General features: G+C 48.9%; 1 protein-coding gene across 6 annotated transcripts in view; it reads right to left on the bottom strand.

Annotated features, from left to right (window-relative positions):
- Zfp523 (zinc finger protein 523) overlaps positions 1–15138 on the bottom strand; it is a 28691-nt gene that overhangs the window by 12215 nt on the left and 1338 nt on the right. For 5 of the 6 annotated variants that reach the window (XR_385316.4, NM_001357995.1, XM_030249689.1 and 2 more), the window contains exon 2: positions 3720–3875. Coding sequence is in view for 3 of the 6 variants with exons in the window: in NM_001357995.1 (NP_001344924.1) it covers positions 3720–3792 (73 nt within the window). In the remaining 3 variants the exon portion in view is untranslated. Of the gene's footprint in view, positions 1–3719; positions 3876–13978; positions 14116–15138 lie in introns of all 6 variants that reach the window. The other variant, NM_172617.3, reaches the window with a different exon arrangement.

Here is a 15138-nt window from a genome sequence, read left to right as displayed (position 1 = left end):
CAACCTCAAGCCCCACTCCCACCCCACCCACCAAAGCTTTCCTTGAGACAGGATCTTGCTCTGTAGTCCATGCTGGCCTGGAGTTTGCTAACCAGACAAATGAAGACTTCAAAGTCATTGTAAGCTCCTGTTTCTGCCTTCTACATGCTGAGGTTACAGGAGTGTGCATCCTGCCAGGCTTTTTCTTCCTTTCCAGGGCTGGGACTGAACCTTTAGCCTTTGCATGTCAGGTAAGGGCTTCAGCCAGGAACGTGTATCCCTAAACCTTGATTATTTTATGCAGGGTCTTGATATGTGGCTCAGGCTGGCCTCATATTGCAATCCTCCTGCCTACGTCTCTTGTGCTTTGGGGGGACCACAGGTATAGGCCACTGTGTCCTGGACTCTTTTCTCTTCTCTTAGATGGGGGTCTCAAGTTGCCCAGGTTGGCTTTATCCTCACTATAGAGCTGAGGATAGCCCTGAATTCCTCCTGTCTTCCTGCCTTCACACCTAAGTGTGAATGAGCCACCACACCTGAGTGGGCTCTTGGGATCAGACTCAAGGGCTCCCTGCTCAGGCTGTTCTCTTGGGAGAGAATGGGAGTGAGGACAGAAAGAAAGACAGGGAGACTGACAAGTCAATGCAGGAGATGTGTTCACTCTTTCTTCAGCTCAGGAACTGAGCCCTGCAATAAGGAGAAACGTCAGCTGGCCTCTTCTGACTCAACTATCTGCTGACATTGTCCCATCAGGGGAATCCCCAAACTCACCCCTAGAGGGATTCTCCATGGGTTCTGGTGCTCTGCACAGTTGTGACTCCTCAGCTCCATAGTTATGCATAACCTTGAATGGCAAATGCCCTTTTGCTTTAGAAAGTTCTAGAAACTATAGGAGGTGGGTTTAGCTGGAAGAAGTTGGTCCTTGGAGGTCATGTGGGGTGTGTGTGTGTGTGTGTTTCCCCTTGGCCCGTTTCTGCTTCATTTCCTCCTTCCTGTCAGCCGTGAGGTGAACAGCTCTCTCCTACAGCCCAGAGGCTCCCGTCTACAGTGATGTTCTGCTCAAGTACATGGGGCCAAATGACTAGGACTGAACACCTTAAAGACATGAGCCAAAGTAAACCCTCTCTCTTTCACATCGGTCACGTAAGGTATTTATGTTGTCCCAGCAAGGCAAAGGAACTGGTGCCAGAGAAGAGGGATGTGGCTGTGACCTGGCAGTGTGGATCTTAGGTCTTGGGAACTTTCTGTGGAAGGACTTTGGAAAAGTATGGAGCAGCAAGCCAGAGAAGGCTTAAGCTGCTGTAAGCGGAACTTAATAAGCAGTTTCCTGTGTGAGTTCAAAAGACCAGGATGCCAAGTGCAAGTGGGCAGTTGAGATTAGGCTCCTGCACCTTCAGAGGGGACAGGACTCCAGTGGGGACAGACCAGAGGACCACGAATGGTACATTCTAGCAAAGAATATCATGCATGTCCTAAGATTTTGAGTAAGGCTGAGTTTAAAAGTAAAAGTAATTATTCTGATGTAAGATTTTTAAAAAAAAGATTTACAACTACATTTATTTGAGTGTGATTAAGTGCACACACATGGATACACATATTGCAACCCAGTGGGAGGTAAGAAACAGACCTGAGAAGAATGATGGGAGAAAGAGAAACAAAAGGGCTGGAGAGGCAGCTCAGTGGTTAAGAGCACTCACTGTTCTTCCAAAGGTCCTGAGTTCAATTCCCAGCACCCACATGGTACATGGTGGCTCACAACCATTTGTAATGAAATCTGATGCTCTCTTCCTGTATGTCTTTAGACAGTGACAGTGTATTCATAAAAAATAAAAGAAATGTAATATATATATATATATATACACACACATTCATATATATATATACATACACATACACACATATACATATATACCTATATATATATGTGTGTGTGTATGTGTGAATGTATATAGTCACAAACAGAGAAACAGAGAGGTGGAAGAGGCAAAGACATAACTTTAAAAGAAAAGATTTAAGAAGAGTGGTCTGGGGCTAGACAGCTCGCCTTTTTGCTATTCTGTTCTTTTGAGACAGACCTGCCTTAGTCTCCCGAAGGCAGAGACTACAGGTTGAGGGTTGGCTGCCAACCGCTTTAATTCATTAACTAGTAATTCTCTGTGGAAAGCTGAAGCAAGGGAAGTGAGAGGGTCTAAGGAGAAAGCACAGCCCCACCTAGAAATCCCAAATTCTCTCCCAGACTGCACCATGACAGGTGTAGGGACAGGACAGACAATGCAGGGACAGAGAGCTACGGGCTTCAGAAGTATTCTAGAGAAAACACATTCTCAGGAGAACGATCCTAGACAGACTATGACAGGCCTTCCGAAGCCACCTCAAGAGCTTGTTGACGACATCAAGGGCTATCTCACTTCATTGTCAAGAAACAAATTTTTGGCCAGGCATGGAATCCCAGCTCTCGGGAGGCAGAGGCAGGTAGATCTCTGAGTTCGAGGCCAGCCTGGTCTACAGAGTGAGTTCCAGGACAGCCAGGGCTACACAGAGAAACCCTGTCTCAAATAAACATCAACAAAAGCAAAGAAAACAAAGAAAGCCCACATAACTTAAATGACAAAGCACTAAACGAGGCATCCGCACACCTAGGCCTGGACATTTTCTTAGGTGTGTTGAACTGAAGGAGGCAGCAATGTGGTTATGAGGATAGCGCTGCTCCCAGGATCTGGAAAAGGAAGGAGGAGGCAGCGTTTCTGTCCACGGAGGCCAAGACCACACGGGGCACGTCTGAGAGCGGTGGGCAGGAGCACTGCCCAGAGGTACCCATGCCCAACAGCACTTCAGGCTTGGGCTCTCCATGGCTGTTAAGTCTGCGTTTCCCACAAATGACAAACTCTCAGTGTGACTATCCCTCATCTGAAACCTAAGTCTGCAGTGCGTGAACTCCCAGCAGGTTAGGGAAGTGCAGGCTCACATCTATGCGAACATTCCAAACCCTAGGTCTCCAAAACCCAACACGTGTCTACTCCTAAGTGTCTGCGCAGAGGAGGCCTTGTCTGTTCATAAACAGCTTTTTAACATTTCTACTTTTATTTAGGTCTATATGCTCATGGTGTGTGTGTGTATGCATGCTATGTGTGTGTGAGTTACCTCAGAGATCAGACGAGGGTGTTGGATTCCCTGGAGCAGCCCATCATAGGTGCTGGGAACCCAACTCAGGTCCTCTGACAGAGCCTCCGTGCCCCCAGCGTGTACTTACATGCCTGGAGAGTTGTTTTAGTCTTCAATGCTATGGTTATAAACTCATGCCCCGTGCAGGTCTGAGGAGAGGCCTACACTCCTGAAGAACCATTACTTATCTGAGATTCAAGTCTCTCCGTGAACCCAGTGTGTTTATTTGGTGCCCACTGGTGTCAGACACTGAGGCATAAATTGTATTTGTGGGGCCCCTGCTGTGCCTAGAGTGTCTTGTACAGGGCAGAGACTCAGAACGGCACCCCCAGCACTTACATCCACTTCAGTCAAGACAGTGGACTGCCTCTGTCCAGGAAGCACCCTAAGCTGGAACAGGGGTGTCTGAAAGTAGGCGGCCTAGGCTCGCACATGCTGGTCCCTAATTCTAACGAGTCCCCTTTCTGTCAGGTGCACACAGAAGTCCCTCGCAGGCACAGAAAGCTGCACCAGGTGGGGGCCAGCAGGCAGGTGAGCAGGGAAGACGGGCAGGGTTCCAAGGTCCCCAGAACACTCACCTTTGACAGCCTGCTGGACGTAGGCTGTTGTCCCATCACTGAGCCTCACCGTTTGCAGCCCCAGGCTTTCCATGACAAACTGCCACTTGTGCCTTCAGACATGAAGTTGGCTTCTGGTCACCACTGAGGTCACAGATTTCCTTCTGGGTCACCAATCTGAGAAAATGGACAAAGTCACATCAAAAACAAAACAAAACAAAACAAAAACAAGAGCAAGCCTCACAGCTCCCTCCTGTTGCAAGTGATCAACAAGGCCCGAGGCCAGCCAGGAGCACACAGACACTGCTTCAGAGAATTAAGCTGGTTCCTATGGAAAGTGTGACTCTCTCTCTCTCTCTCTCTCTCTCTCTCTCTCTCTCTCACACACACACACACACACACAGAGTTAATTCAAAATGGTGGGCACAGAAGCATGGTGGTCAAGATGCTTGTGAAGTAAAAATCCGCTGACCGAGCCGTTACTGACTGACTGAGCCATCACTGACTGAACTCACTTCCCGTCAAAGGCAGGCAGGCTCTCTGCCTGGTTGTCTGTGCTTACTCCATGGTCTATCCTGTGCTCAGACCCATCCATCCACCGGCACTATTGACCATCCTCAAGGAACAAACAGCAGGTCCCTAACAGAATTCACAACATTTCCATCTCGGGGATGGCACCTCCATCCACCCTGAGTCCTCTGCTCATAAAAAGGCAGGCTACTTCTCACTCAGAGCCACCTAACCGTGTCCTCAGACCAAGTCTTCCCTGTTTCTGATTTATTTTCTAACAAGCTGTGAGGATGACACCCCCCCCCAAAAAAAAACCCCAGCACAAATATGAAGCTTACTCCCAGAAGCTGGGGCCCTTCCTCTTCCTGGGGCTCACGTCCTTCACCATTTATCAGTGTAACCTGGGTTCTACGTGGCTCTTCTGGCTTGGGGTGGCTGCACCAGCCCTGTGTGCTGTAGGCTGTACACAGACATGACTTGCTATGTCCTAGCAGCACAGAACATGGTCCATTGTAGACCCTCATATGTGACCTGTCAGGAGCCCTCTGCCCCTGCTTTTGGTCTCCTTAAGATTCTCTAAAGAGGCGTTTTCCTTTCTTAACCTTATTGGCGGCTTGCAGGGATTGGTTCCTGCCTTTCACTGTGTGGATCCCATGTATCAGGTTGTTAGTCTTGGTTACAGGTGTCTTTACCCACACAGCCATCTTGATCATTAAAATTAAGACTCTCCCAGACTGCCTACTTTAACCTTGAAACCCCAGATGATGCTCTGCCTTCACACTGATATACCTGGAGGATGTTTGTGTGTCACTGGGCACATGTTGCTTGAGGCCAGAAGTGACAAGCTGGAGCTTTGTGCCTCGAGGGTTGAGAGATCAGTGCTGCAGTGTAACTACAGTCCACCTGGGACACGTTGGCTGTGTCGCTCCACCCTAAGCTTGGCATCTTCACTAGAATAACTAACTCACTCACTTAGTCTGTTAACATTTACCCGAATGTGCTCTGCTTCAGGGAGCGGCATCAGCAATAGCCAGCAACACACACACACAATGGGAATGCAGGGGTATGGACCTGCTCACATCTCTACACACACACAATGACAACACAGGGGTGTGGACATGCTCACATCTCTACACACACACAATGGGAACGCAGGGGTGTGGATATGCTCACATCTCTACGCTCTGGTACTGTTATGTTCCCTGGTTTAAAAACATTTTCTCTGTGAGTGAATGTGCACGTGGAAGTCAGAGCACAACCTGAGGGAGCTGGTTCAATCCTTCTGTCATGTTGGTTCTGGGGACCAAACTCAGGTGGTCAGGGTCAGCAGCAAATGCCTTTATCTATGGCCCGGCCTTGTTGGTCCTATTTTCTCTATTTCACAGTTTAGTCCTAGGACATCAAATAACTTTCTCAAGGTTGCAGAGCTACTAAGTGTGAGAGGAGGATTTGAACCCACACCATCTGATCAAGAATGAGCACTCAATGCCGGGCATGGTGGTGCATGCCTTTAATCCTAGCACTCAGGAGGCAGAGGCAGGCAGATTTCTGAGTTCGAGGCCAGGTCTACAAAGTGAGTTCCAGGATAGCCAGGGCTACACAGAGAAACCCTGTCTCGAAAAAACAAAAAAACAAACAAACAAACAAACAAAAAGAATGAGCACCCAAGGTCTCTACGATGGTGCCAAGTGCAGAGGGTCTCCTAGGGGTTTAAAAACCCTGAGACCACTAAAAAGTACTCTTGTGGAACACAGGCCTGTCTATATATATTTTTTTAATTTTTAATTTTTAAAGTTTTATCTATTTATTATTTATATGAGTACACTGTTGCTGTCTTCAGACACACCAGATGGATGCATCAGATCCCATTACAGATGACGTGGAGCCACCATGTGGTTGCTGGGAATTGAACTCAGGACCTCTGGAAGAGCAGTCTCTGCTCTTAACCACCGAGCCATCTCTCCAGCCCCTTGTCTACATTTTTAAAGACGTTGTCTAAGGCTATCAGAGAGGTATAGAGAAATCAATCAAACGGGAACAGCTTCTGGGAACTCAGACCTGAACCATCTCGTCTAGGAGCGACCCACTTGGCTGGGATCTCTGGTCCTGACTGGTTCTGGACTGCTCTACAACTCTTAACTCCCATTCTCTTAATCAGGGAGAGAGTTTTTTTGGTTTTGGGTTTTTGTTGTTGTTGTTTTGTTTTTTGGTAACCCGTTTTACTGTAACCACAACACGTGAGAAATAAGGACACATATAAGACTTGGCCTAAATACAAAACAGACCACAGGCTGGAGAGACAGAATGGCCTCTAGCTTCCATGGCTGGGTTGGTAGCTCCCACAGTGACAGGTGGTTGAATTTAGAGTGTCTGCTCTCTACAGGGCTCTGCAGTCGGATAGCAAACGGATGAGCCTCTCTTGAGCCTCAGATGCTGCAGCTGAGACAGCAGAGACACTGCTTCCTAGGTTATTGTAAGGGCTAGATGAGGTCGCACATGCTGCCACTCAGGACAGGACAGGCACATGGAGAGGACTCCAGCATGGAGGCTCTGGAAGGGGAGTATGGCACCATCTTAGTTCAGGTCCTCATGAAGGAACTGGATGGCTCTCTGCAGAAGAGGTTTCTGCCTCCCTGCCTGCTTCCTTGCCCGTTGGCCCCGATGGCCTTACAGTCCTTCCCACTGCTCAAGCTAACACAGCGATGACGGACACACCCTTAACATGTGCTGGACACTGCTTTATGAGGAGGCGCACACAACCCCTCGCAGATGAGGCTACTGAAGCTAGGAGGGAAAATGATCGGCCCAAGGTCCCAAAGCTGCCAGCTGCTGCTGAAGTGGGCTGGCTGGCCTAGGTGTGGGCCTCCACACTTCCTACTGGTAAAGTATAGAGCACTGTTAGCACTCAAAGCTCTGTAACCTCACCCCAGCCTTCTAGATCTGCCACGACAAGGGGAATTGGGGCTGGAGAAGCTGGGAGCCACATTTCCCAAAATGTCCCTTCTTAGACCCAAATAAAACCAAACCTATCCTTCTTTTCTTCCTTCCTCCCTTCCTTCCTTCCTCCCTTCCTTCCTTCCTCCATCTCTTCTTTCTCCTTCCTCCCCCCATCCCACTTCCTGTCCTGGCACACATGCTCATCAAGTGTTCTACCACGCGTTGCCCAGCCCAGCAGCACACATCTTCACTCCGCTGCCTGGTCGCACATCCAGGCTGAAGCATCCCTTTCCTTCTTAAACCCTGAGGTGCACACCCTGGAAGCACATGCTGCTGTCCCCCCAGGCACGAGCCATGGTCCTCATTCTCCCTTCCTCTTTCCTTCCTCCCTTTTGCTTGAGATATGGTCTAACTAGGTTGCTTAGCATGGTCTTGAACTTGTGATCCTCCTGCCTTCTGAAGCTGAGATTGCAGGTTTGTGCACTGAGTCTTGGTGCATCAAGTCTAAGGGGTGAGAGTCTTGACTGGCAGCCATCTGCCTTTAGCCTATAAGCTTGGCCTCCCTTCCCCTTCTTTAAATGATGGCTTACTCTGAATCCTCTTATGCTAGCACTAAACTCACGAGCGACGGGCAGACCTCAGAGGCTGTCTGGGCAGTTCCTGCCCACAGTGGGCATTTCAGCGTCAAGATGGACGGAGGAGGTATGTGGTTTATCAGCTCCTGGGTACGGTGAGGGGCAGTTGGGAAGAGAGGGAGACAAGAGTGATGACAACCAGACCTCAAGCAACCACTCCTGACTTTTTAGAGCAGCCCCAGCAGCTTGCTCCACTTTTTAAAACCAACTCAACCTATTGACTGAATGCAGAAAATCCTCTTGCTGTGGTGTGTAGATGCATCTCCTATTGCCAAGGCACCAGGGGATGCAGGCTTCTGAAAGGCTTTGCGGATGAGCGGATTGTCTCTAGGTCCCTCCACACAGCCTGCTCTATGTAAACTATCTGCAAGAGGCAGGAGTCTGAAGGGAGCATGCGCACTTGTGTTCCACACTTAGCAAAGGTTCAGCTCTGATCTGGTCCACATCCAAGCCTCTCGTGGATGGCAAACATTAGTCTGGGAGGGACAAAGGCTGATGGGGACAAGGGGCAAACAAATCAGATACAGATCTGGGAGAGCTGTGGTAACAAACTGATTCTGTATCTGCTGTTACAGAAAAGGACTTCGGTGCACATCAAGACCCAAGCCTAGTTCTGTGGTTTTCTAAACCATGAAGAGAAAACAGGAAATTAGTAACAGAAAATTGCGCTGCTCAGGGCATCACACACACATCCCTGCCAAAGGCAGGCTGGCTGTAAAAGCCCAGCTCATGCTTGCATGGTTATATACTGCTGTGAGAGTCACAACAAGGCAAGTGGCCAGGCAGAGTGGATTACTTCCAGTTCCAAATCACAGGGGATGCAGGTCTGTCATTATGGAACGGAAACTATTTCAACTAAAATGGAATCTTGAGTACACATTGCATTTAACACCTCCACTTGTGACCATCCAGGATGGTGGTCACAGGTGGCTCTCATCCTCACTTTCAGTTCAGGAATGTCCAGAATCAAGGCATGTTGGAAGATTATACTAACTTTGGACTAATAGGCAAATTAGCAGAGTGTACCTTTATTTTTATTTCATTTTTTCCCCACTGAAATAGAGAAATGGCACAAGTGGCGTAGCCACCCTCTGAGCGTTACTTTTATTCTGGCACTCAGAGGGCAGATGCAGGTGTGTCTCTGTGATCGCAAGGCAGCCTGGACTAGACCACAAATGCCAGGCCAGCAGAGAGCGACAACAAAACCCTGCCACAAAAACCCAAAACCAAACAAACAAAGGAAAGAAAGGAAGGGAGGGAGGGAGGGAGGGAGGGAGGGAGGGAGGAAGGAAGGAAGGAAGGAAGGAAGGAAGGAAGGAAGAAAGGAAGAAAATATTAGCAGTGATAAAGGCATCCAGCTGTGGTCACCACGGCTTGACAAGTACCGTTCTTGCGAAAAATGACATATCCCATCAGCATCAGGAGAGGTGGGGACACACCATTAACACCATTTAGTTAAGATATCAAAGTGGAACAATATGCAAAATCTTAATGAGGAAGAGAAAGTACTTTTGGCTTTCAGAAGGAAAAAAAAAGCCAATGGACAAAAGAGCTTGTCAGGAAAACCAATAGATGGAGAATCAAAAAACTATCTACAAAATATACTAAAACCACAGAGACAAACTGTGTTGGAGCTCACAATGTAAACCTACAAGGCAGACAGATACAGGAGGATCCACAGAACTTAGGGGCCAGCATGGTTACACATAAGCCAAGGCTACAGAGTGAGAACTATCTCAGTAAGACAATAAAGAAAGCGAAGGTTTAAAGAGACACCGTAATGGAGAAGAGGTGGCTGGAAACATGCTAGCCCTGAAAGGCTGTCAGAAAGGTGCCTCCAGAACACTGGCAACATCCTACAGGGCCAGGGTGAAGGCTGACATGAAGTCTTGTCTCCTGTCACGGCAGTGTGAGAGGGGACAGTCACTGTGGAAAGCAGCCTGGCAGCCACTTACGTTGGTGCTGGCACAACCTTCTCATGTGATCCAGTGATCACTCCTTTTCATCGTGAACTGGGAATACCTCCACAGACATATTCATTCAAAGCCCAAACTCATGGAAACCAAGATGTCCTCAACAGGCAAACTATGGCACATCCCTTTAATGGAATAGTTTATGTTTTAGAACGTATGTTTATGTGAGTATGTGTGCTTCTGTGTGTGAATGTATAAGTGTATGTTTGTGCAAGTGTGAGCGTGTGTGTATTGAGTGTGTATGTACACAGAGGCTGGAGGCTCACACGAGATTTTCCTCGGTCACTCTGTACCTTACTTTCTGAGACAGTCTCTGAAACTGACTGGTTGGCTGGACTAGTTAGCAGCAAGCTCTGAGGACCGGTGAGGTTCCAGCTCCACGGTGCTGGAGCCCTGGTGCACACCAGTGCATCATGTGGAGGCCCTTGTGCCTGGTAGTATGAAGCCGACTGCCGTGCTCCCGGAGGGCAGGCTCAGTCTCCCTCAGGCCACACGTGGGGGGTGCTCCTGGTTACTACTGTACGAATGGAGGAAGAAAGGAGGAAATCTATCACCGACACACTGCCTGGGCAGAATCACAGCCTCAGAGGTGCCTTGCTGCCTTCCTCATTCTAAATTCACCAATGCTCACAAGAGGGGCTGAGGTGACAGCTCCCTTCTAGCCTAAGGTAGCCGTTTAGAAGGGAAGCCAGGAGCTGTGGGATCACACGGCTCCCTGCTGGCAGAGTCCAGGCAGACTCCTAACCCTCCAGCTTTTCCTTCTACATGCAGTCTGGCACTGGGAGAGCAGGCAGTACGAGGGCCCCACAGATCTATATATCGAGCTGCTTATCAATGGTTCTATTTTGCTGTCTAAAAGGGTCTCACAAGTGACAAGCTTATTCTAGGACAGCCAGAGCTACACAGAGCAAACTCTGACTCCGAAAAAAACCCCAAAACCCAAACCAAATCAAACATAAAACCAAACAAAAAAGTGAATTCCAATATTAAAAGAAAAGAAGTGAATTCTGGGGCTGGGGATATGGGCTTGGTGGCGCATGTCTGTAATCCCATTCCTCAGCAGGTAAGATTATAGAGTCAAAAGCTCAGGTCACCCCTGCTACACAGTAAGTTAGAGCCCAACCCGGGCTGCAGGAGACTCTGACTCTGGGGGGTAGGGCTGGGGTGAAGTCCTAGCCTCTCCTTCTCACAATCTGACTTTCCAAACTCCCTCCTTCAGTAATGGGAATTGGGAGCTGTTCCCAGTGTCTTTACCTGACACTTTCAACCCATCCACCTCTAGGTGCCTCTTTCAAAGTACGGCCACGTTCCAACAGTTTCTCTCTCACTCCTTTACTGTGGATCCAAGCCATCAACTTTCCTTTTCTGGACCACTGCAAGAGGACCCCCAACAGTTCCTATTAAATGAGCCTTCTGTCAGTTCCCATTGCAGGAGCACCCCAACACTTCCCACTGCAGGAGCACCCCATCTTTTCACTCTGCCCCAACGCAACTGAGTCACAACACAGCAGTCAGAGGGACTTTCAGAACAATAGTCAAATCCTGCCACGTATCTGCCTGGACTCCTCGAGTGGCTGGTGGCCTGTAAGAAGCAATCTACTCCCCACCTCAGCGGCTCCTGCTCTTTCCCTTGTCAGGCTGCCAGCCATTTGGGTACCACAGCTGTACTGCCTGGCTCCTCATGATTTTGGCTTATTTCTGCCTCAGGCCCTTTGAGCTTGCTTGTCTACTGTTACAGAAATAACCTTCCTTAGATACACACACCAGCTTCATCTTCTCTGTTCAAATGTCACCTTGTCAGTAACAAGTTCCTTGCCACTCTGACTAAAACAATAATCCTGGCTGCCCTCTCTACTCTACTTCACTGTTTCAATTGTCTTGGGGTTTTTTGTTTTTTGTTTTTTTTTTGACAGTTCTCTATTCCCAGAACCTAAAAGAGTGCTTTGCATATAGCAGACATCAACCAAGGACTTATTGGATGGATGGATGGATGGATGGAGGACTGAATGAACCCCCATGCCTTCAGGATCTCCCAACAGGTCAGGAGAAATCCTTGCTGAGCCTAGCTTCTCTAACCTGGGGGTGGGGGGCGGCGGAGGGGAGTACCCTCCCACTGCCTCACCTTTCTCCAGATCCAGTCAGCTATTTCCCACAAGAAAGCACCGGAGCTGGGGAGCGGGGTGGTACCAGGGCAACAGGTTCTAGTTGCTAGGATAGTGCAAGTCCCAAACTCCCGGCAGAGACGTCTGCAGAGTGCGGTTTAAGTTTAGCCTTCTGAGGTCTCACAAACAGAAGAGGTCAGATACCGGTCAGGGCCAAGCAGCCTGCTCAGCCTAGGTCAGCTCTGATTCAAATAGAAGCTCATTTGACTGGAGGTGTTTTCTGAGGAACGGGGCTAAACTTTACGTAATCATCTATCTGGTCCCCAACCCCCAACTCCTGATGTGGACCGCTGAAACACAGAAAAGCTGACATAGTAGTATTAAAACTTTCGCAGGCCCAACAATTTCCAACAGCCAGCTAGCGACTGGTCCTCTGCTCTCACCTAAGCAGTTCACATAGCCATTTTTTTTTTTTTTCCAAAACAAGTCTATAGAAACCAGTCCCTGGCTGTTTCCACTGGGTCCTAACACCCTCTTCTTAGAACTCTTCATTTTTCTGTGTGTGCGCACTCGCACCCACAGGCATGCCGTGCCATCCGTGTGGCCATCAGAGGACACCTTGGAGTCAGTTCTCTCCTACCATACGGGCCCTGGGAATCAAACTTGGGTCATCAGGCTCCTTACCAGCTGAGCCATCTGGCCTGAAGTCTAGTGTCTCCTCAACTTACTACCCAAAAGCAAACAACCCGAGAAGCCCAGCGTAACCATCCATTGCCTCACCAGAAAGATGACTAAACAGAGGCAGCCAAGTTCCTCGATGTCTGACCTGCTAGCATGCTTAGAGGGCCCTGTGCGAGGAGGAAGTGGCCACAGAATGTGTTCTAATCCTTGCAGTGACGCAGAAATTCAGTTTCCTCAGTGCAGGAAGCAATGACTGACTGACTGCCTTCTAAAGACAAGGAATTCAGGGTCCACTCAGTGTAGCCAGCAATGGCTGACTACTGTCCAAAGATGGGGGGGGGGCATTAAGATGTCAGATGATAAAGGGATTTGCCCTCTGCTCTCAAGGAAGTCACAGGGAGGAGAGCCATAAGGCAGATTATGTCCTAAGGACATAAAAGCAACCTAAGTGGGCACGATCCTTCTGAAATCCACCCCAGGATCCTGCCATTTCACCTTCAACGATTATGGCTCTACAGCCAACACTGGGATTCGGGTGACCTACAGAACAGACTGTGGGGCACCTTCTCTGCTATTCACATTCCAGCTTCCAGTGGGAGGGGAGCCAAGGGCTCAGAAAACAATAGGACTAATTCAGTGCCAGTGGGGGTGTGACAGCACACTCTAGCCTCAGAGGATCTGCAGTGGCCTCAGAAAGAGGCTGGGAACAAGAGTGTGTTCGGGAGACACAGCCACATCAGTCCTAAAGGCCTTCCAAGGGCTCTCTCCTTGCTACCTAAAGACAGAGAGACTCCTGGGTCTCTAGCATCTGAATCCATCAGACGTTCCTGGAGCACGGTTCTTGGGACAAACCAGAAGTTTGGGGTGCCTCTCCTACACAACTGAAAGTAGGGGTCTCAGAATCCAAAAGCCATGGACATTTCAAGAGCAGAACTGGAAAGGAAGCAGAGGCACAGTACAGTCAAGTTTGTCAAGATCCGTGAGGTAAGGACACTTACTGACAGGAACAGGGAGGAGGAAGCAGGGGCCCTGTGAGGAAGAGGGGTAAGGAATACTTGATGAAAAGGAAGCAGGGAGTGGGGTGGGGGAGACGCAGGATCTGAGCAGGGGCGTGGGCACAAAGGTGGGATCCCTGAATGGGCTAGTGTGCAGGTGCATGAAGGGTGGGACCGTGCTGGGGCAGAAGCGACTCATTTCTCAGAAGCTAGGCAAATGGTAAGGTCACTAGCAGCGCTAATTAGAGGTTTCAGAGATCGGGATGTGGCTGAGGATGGCAAAAGTTAGGGGAGGAGCAAGACTGCTGCTGGCTGAAAGCAGGTTTCCCACAGCACGGGGACACATAGATTCCCCAGGCATATGCACCAGGAACGGATTAAGGGTGACTGATGTCAGGGACATCACTGAGTGGGAGCCTCCGAGGCCAAGGGCAGACACAGGGATACCGTTTAGTGGTACAGCGCTGGATTAGCAGGACAGCCGATAGGGTTAACTTGGTTCAGAAACGCTGGCAATCTGAGGACGTGAGAAGCAAGGTCTCTCTTATCTTCTCCTCTGAAGCAGGTCCTAAGATCCTCTGTGCCTTCCCGTACCCAACATAAGAGGGAAAAAAAGCACCCTTTTAAGGATGTGGGTCATGGGCAAGAACCTGAACATTTGGGGCTTGATATGTTACACCCCCTCCCCCATTTACTGCATTTTCTTGGTCTTATATTTTCCATCTTCACCGAGCCTAGAATAAAAATGCATGGGTCTAATCTTCAGGTCTTCACCTCCTTAACTGAAAGCTTCGCATCGAGTAAGTTAAACTAAATAAACTGCGATGCTTTTCGCCTGTTAATCTGCCCTTTGTTACAGGAGCCTCAGATAGGGGTTTTAAAGAAGGGTGTGGTGTCCTTTCCACATAAGGTGCAAGGGGTCTTGGGGGGATAAGAGGTCAAGGGTCATGAAGAGGGTGAGAAAAGTTACTTAGTCATGGGACAAGGAGAAGAAGCCCTTGAGGGTGATTAGATGGGCGAAGGTTGAATTTAAGAATTCCTGGAAAGCAAGGAGCAAGGGCCTGAGGAGAATTTGGAAAACCAGGAAGTCAGGATATGAGAGACAACCGAGTGGGTGGGTTTTCTAGCATGGTCAGTTCAAATGTATCAATTCCAGATTCCTTTATTTAAAGCAACTCTCAGGAAAAGGCAGGGAGGGAGTGGTGACAGAAAGAGCTAATAGGTCTGGCCTGTGAGAGGTCTAGTTAATCTATATAAATAAAGTTTGCCATACAGTAGTTTCTGGGGCAGGGGGATCATTACTAAGGGGCTGTGAAAAAGGTCCAAGTGAGAGGTAAGGCACTCATCAGAGATGGGGACAGGGATTCCAAGATGGCAGCAGTAGTGACTGGCGTGGGCCATATGCTTGGTGTCTGTGGCATCTCCAGCACCCAGTAGTTAGACCTTCACTAAAAACAACTGTTCTACCATAAAGGTAAAGGTTTCCTGTGAGGCAGAAGGGTCCTGAATGTTCTGCACCTGTTACCTCAGGCTTTAAATGCTTTGCCAAAAGTTCCCCAGCTGAAGGGCCAAGCTCATGATGTCAACTCAGTGGGAAGCTCTGTGCT

This window comes from Mus musculus, chromosome 17 (genome assembly GCF_000001635.26).
Source record: "Mus musculus strain C57BL/6J chromosome 17, GRCm38.p6 C57BL/6J".
In the NCBI taxonomy this organism is placed as follows: Eukaryota; Metazoa; Chordata; class Mammalia; order Rodentia; family Muridae; genus Mus; species Mus musculus.
The sequence above is the reverse complement of the archived record's forward strand: the minus strand, read 5'-3'. Positions and strand labels throughout refer to the sequence as shown.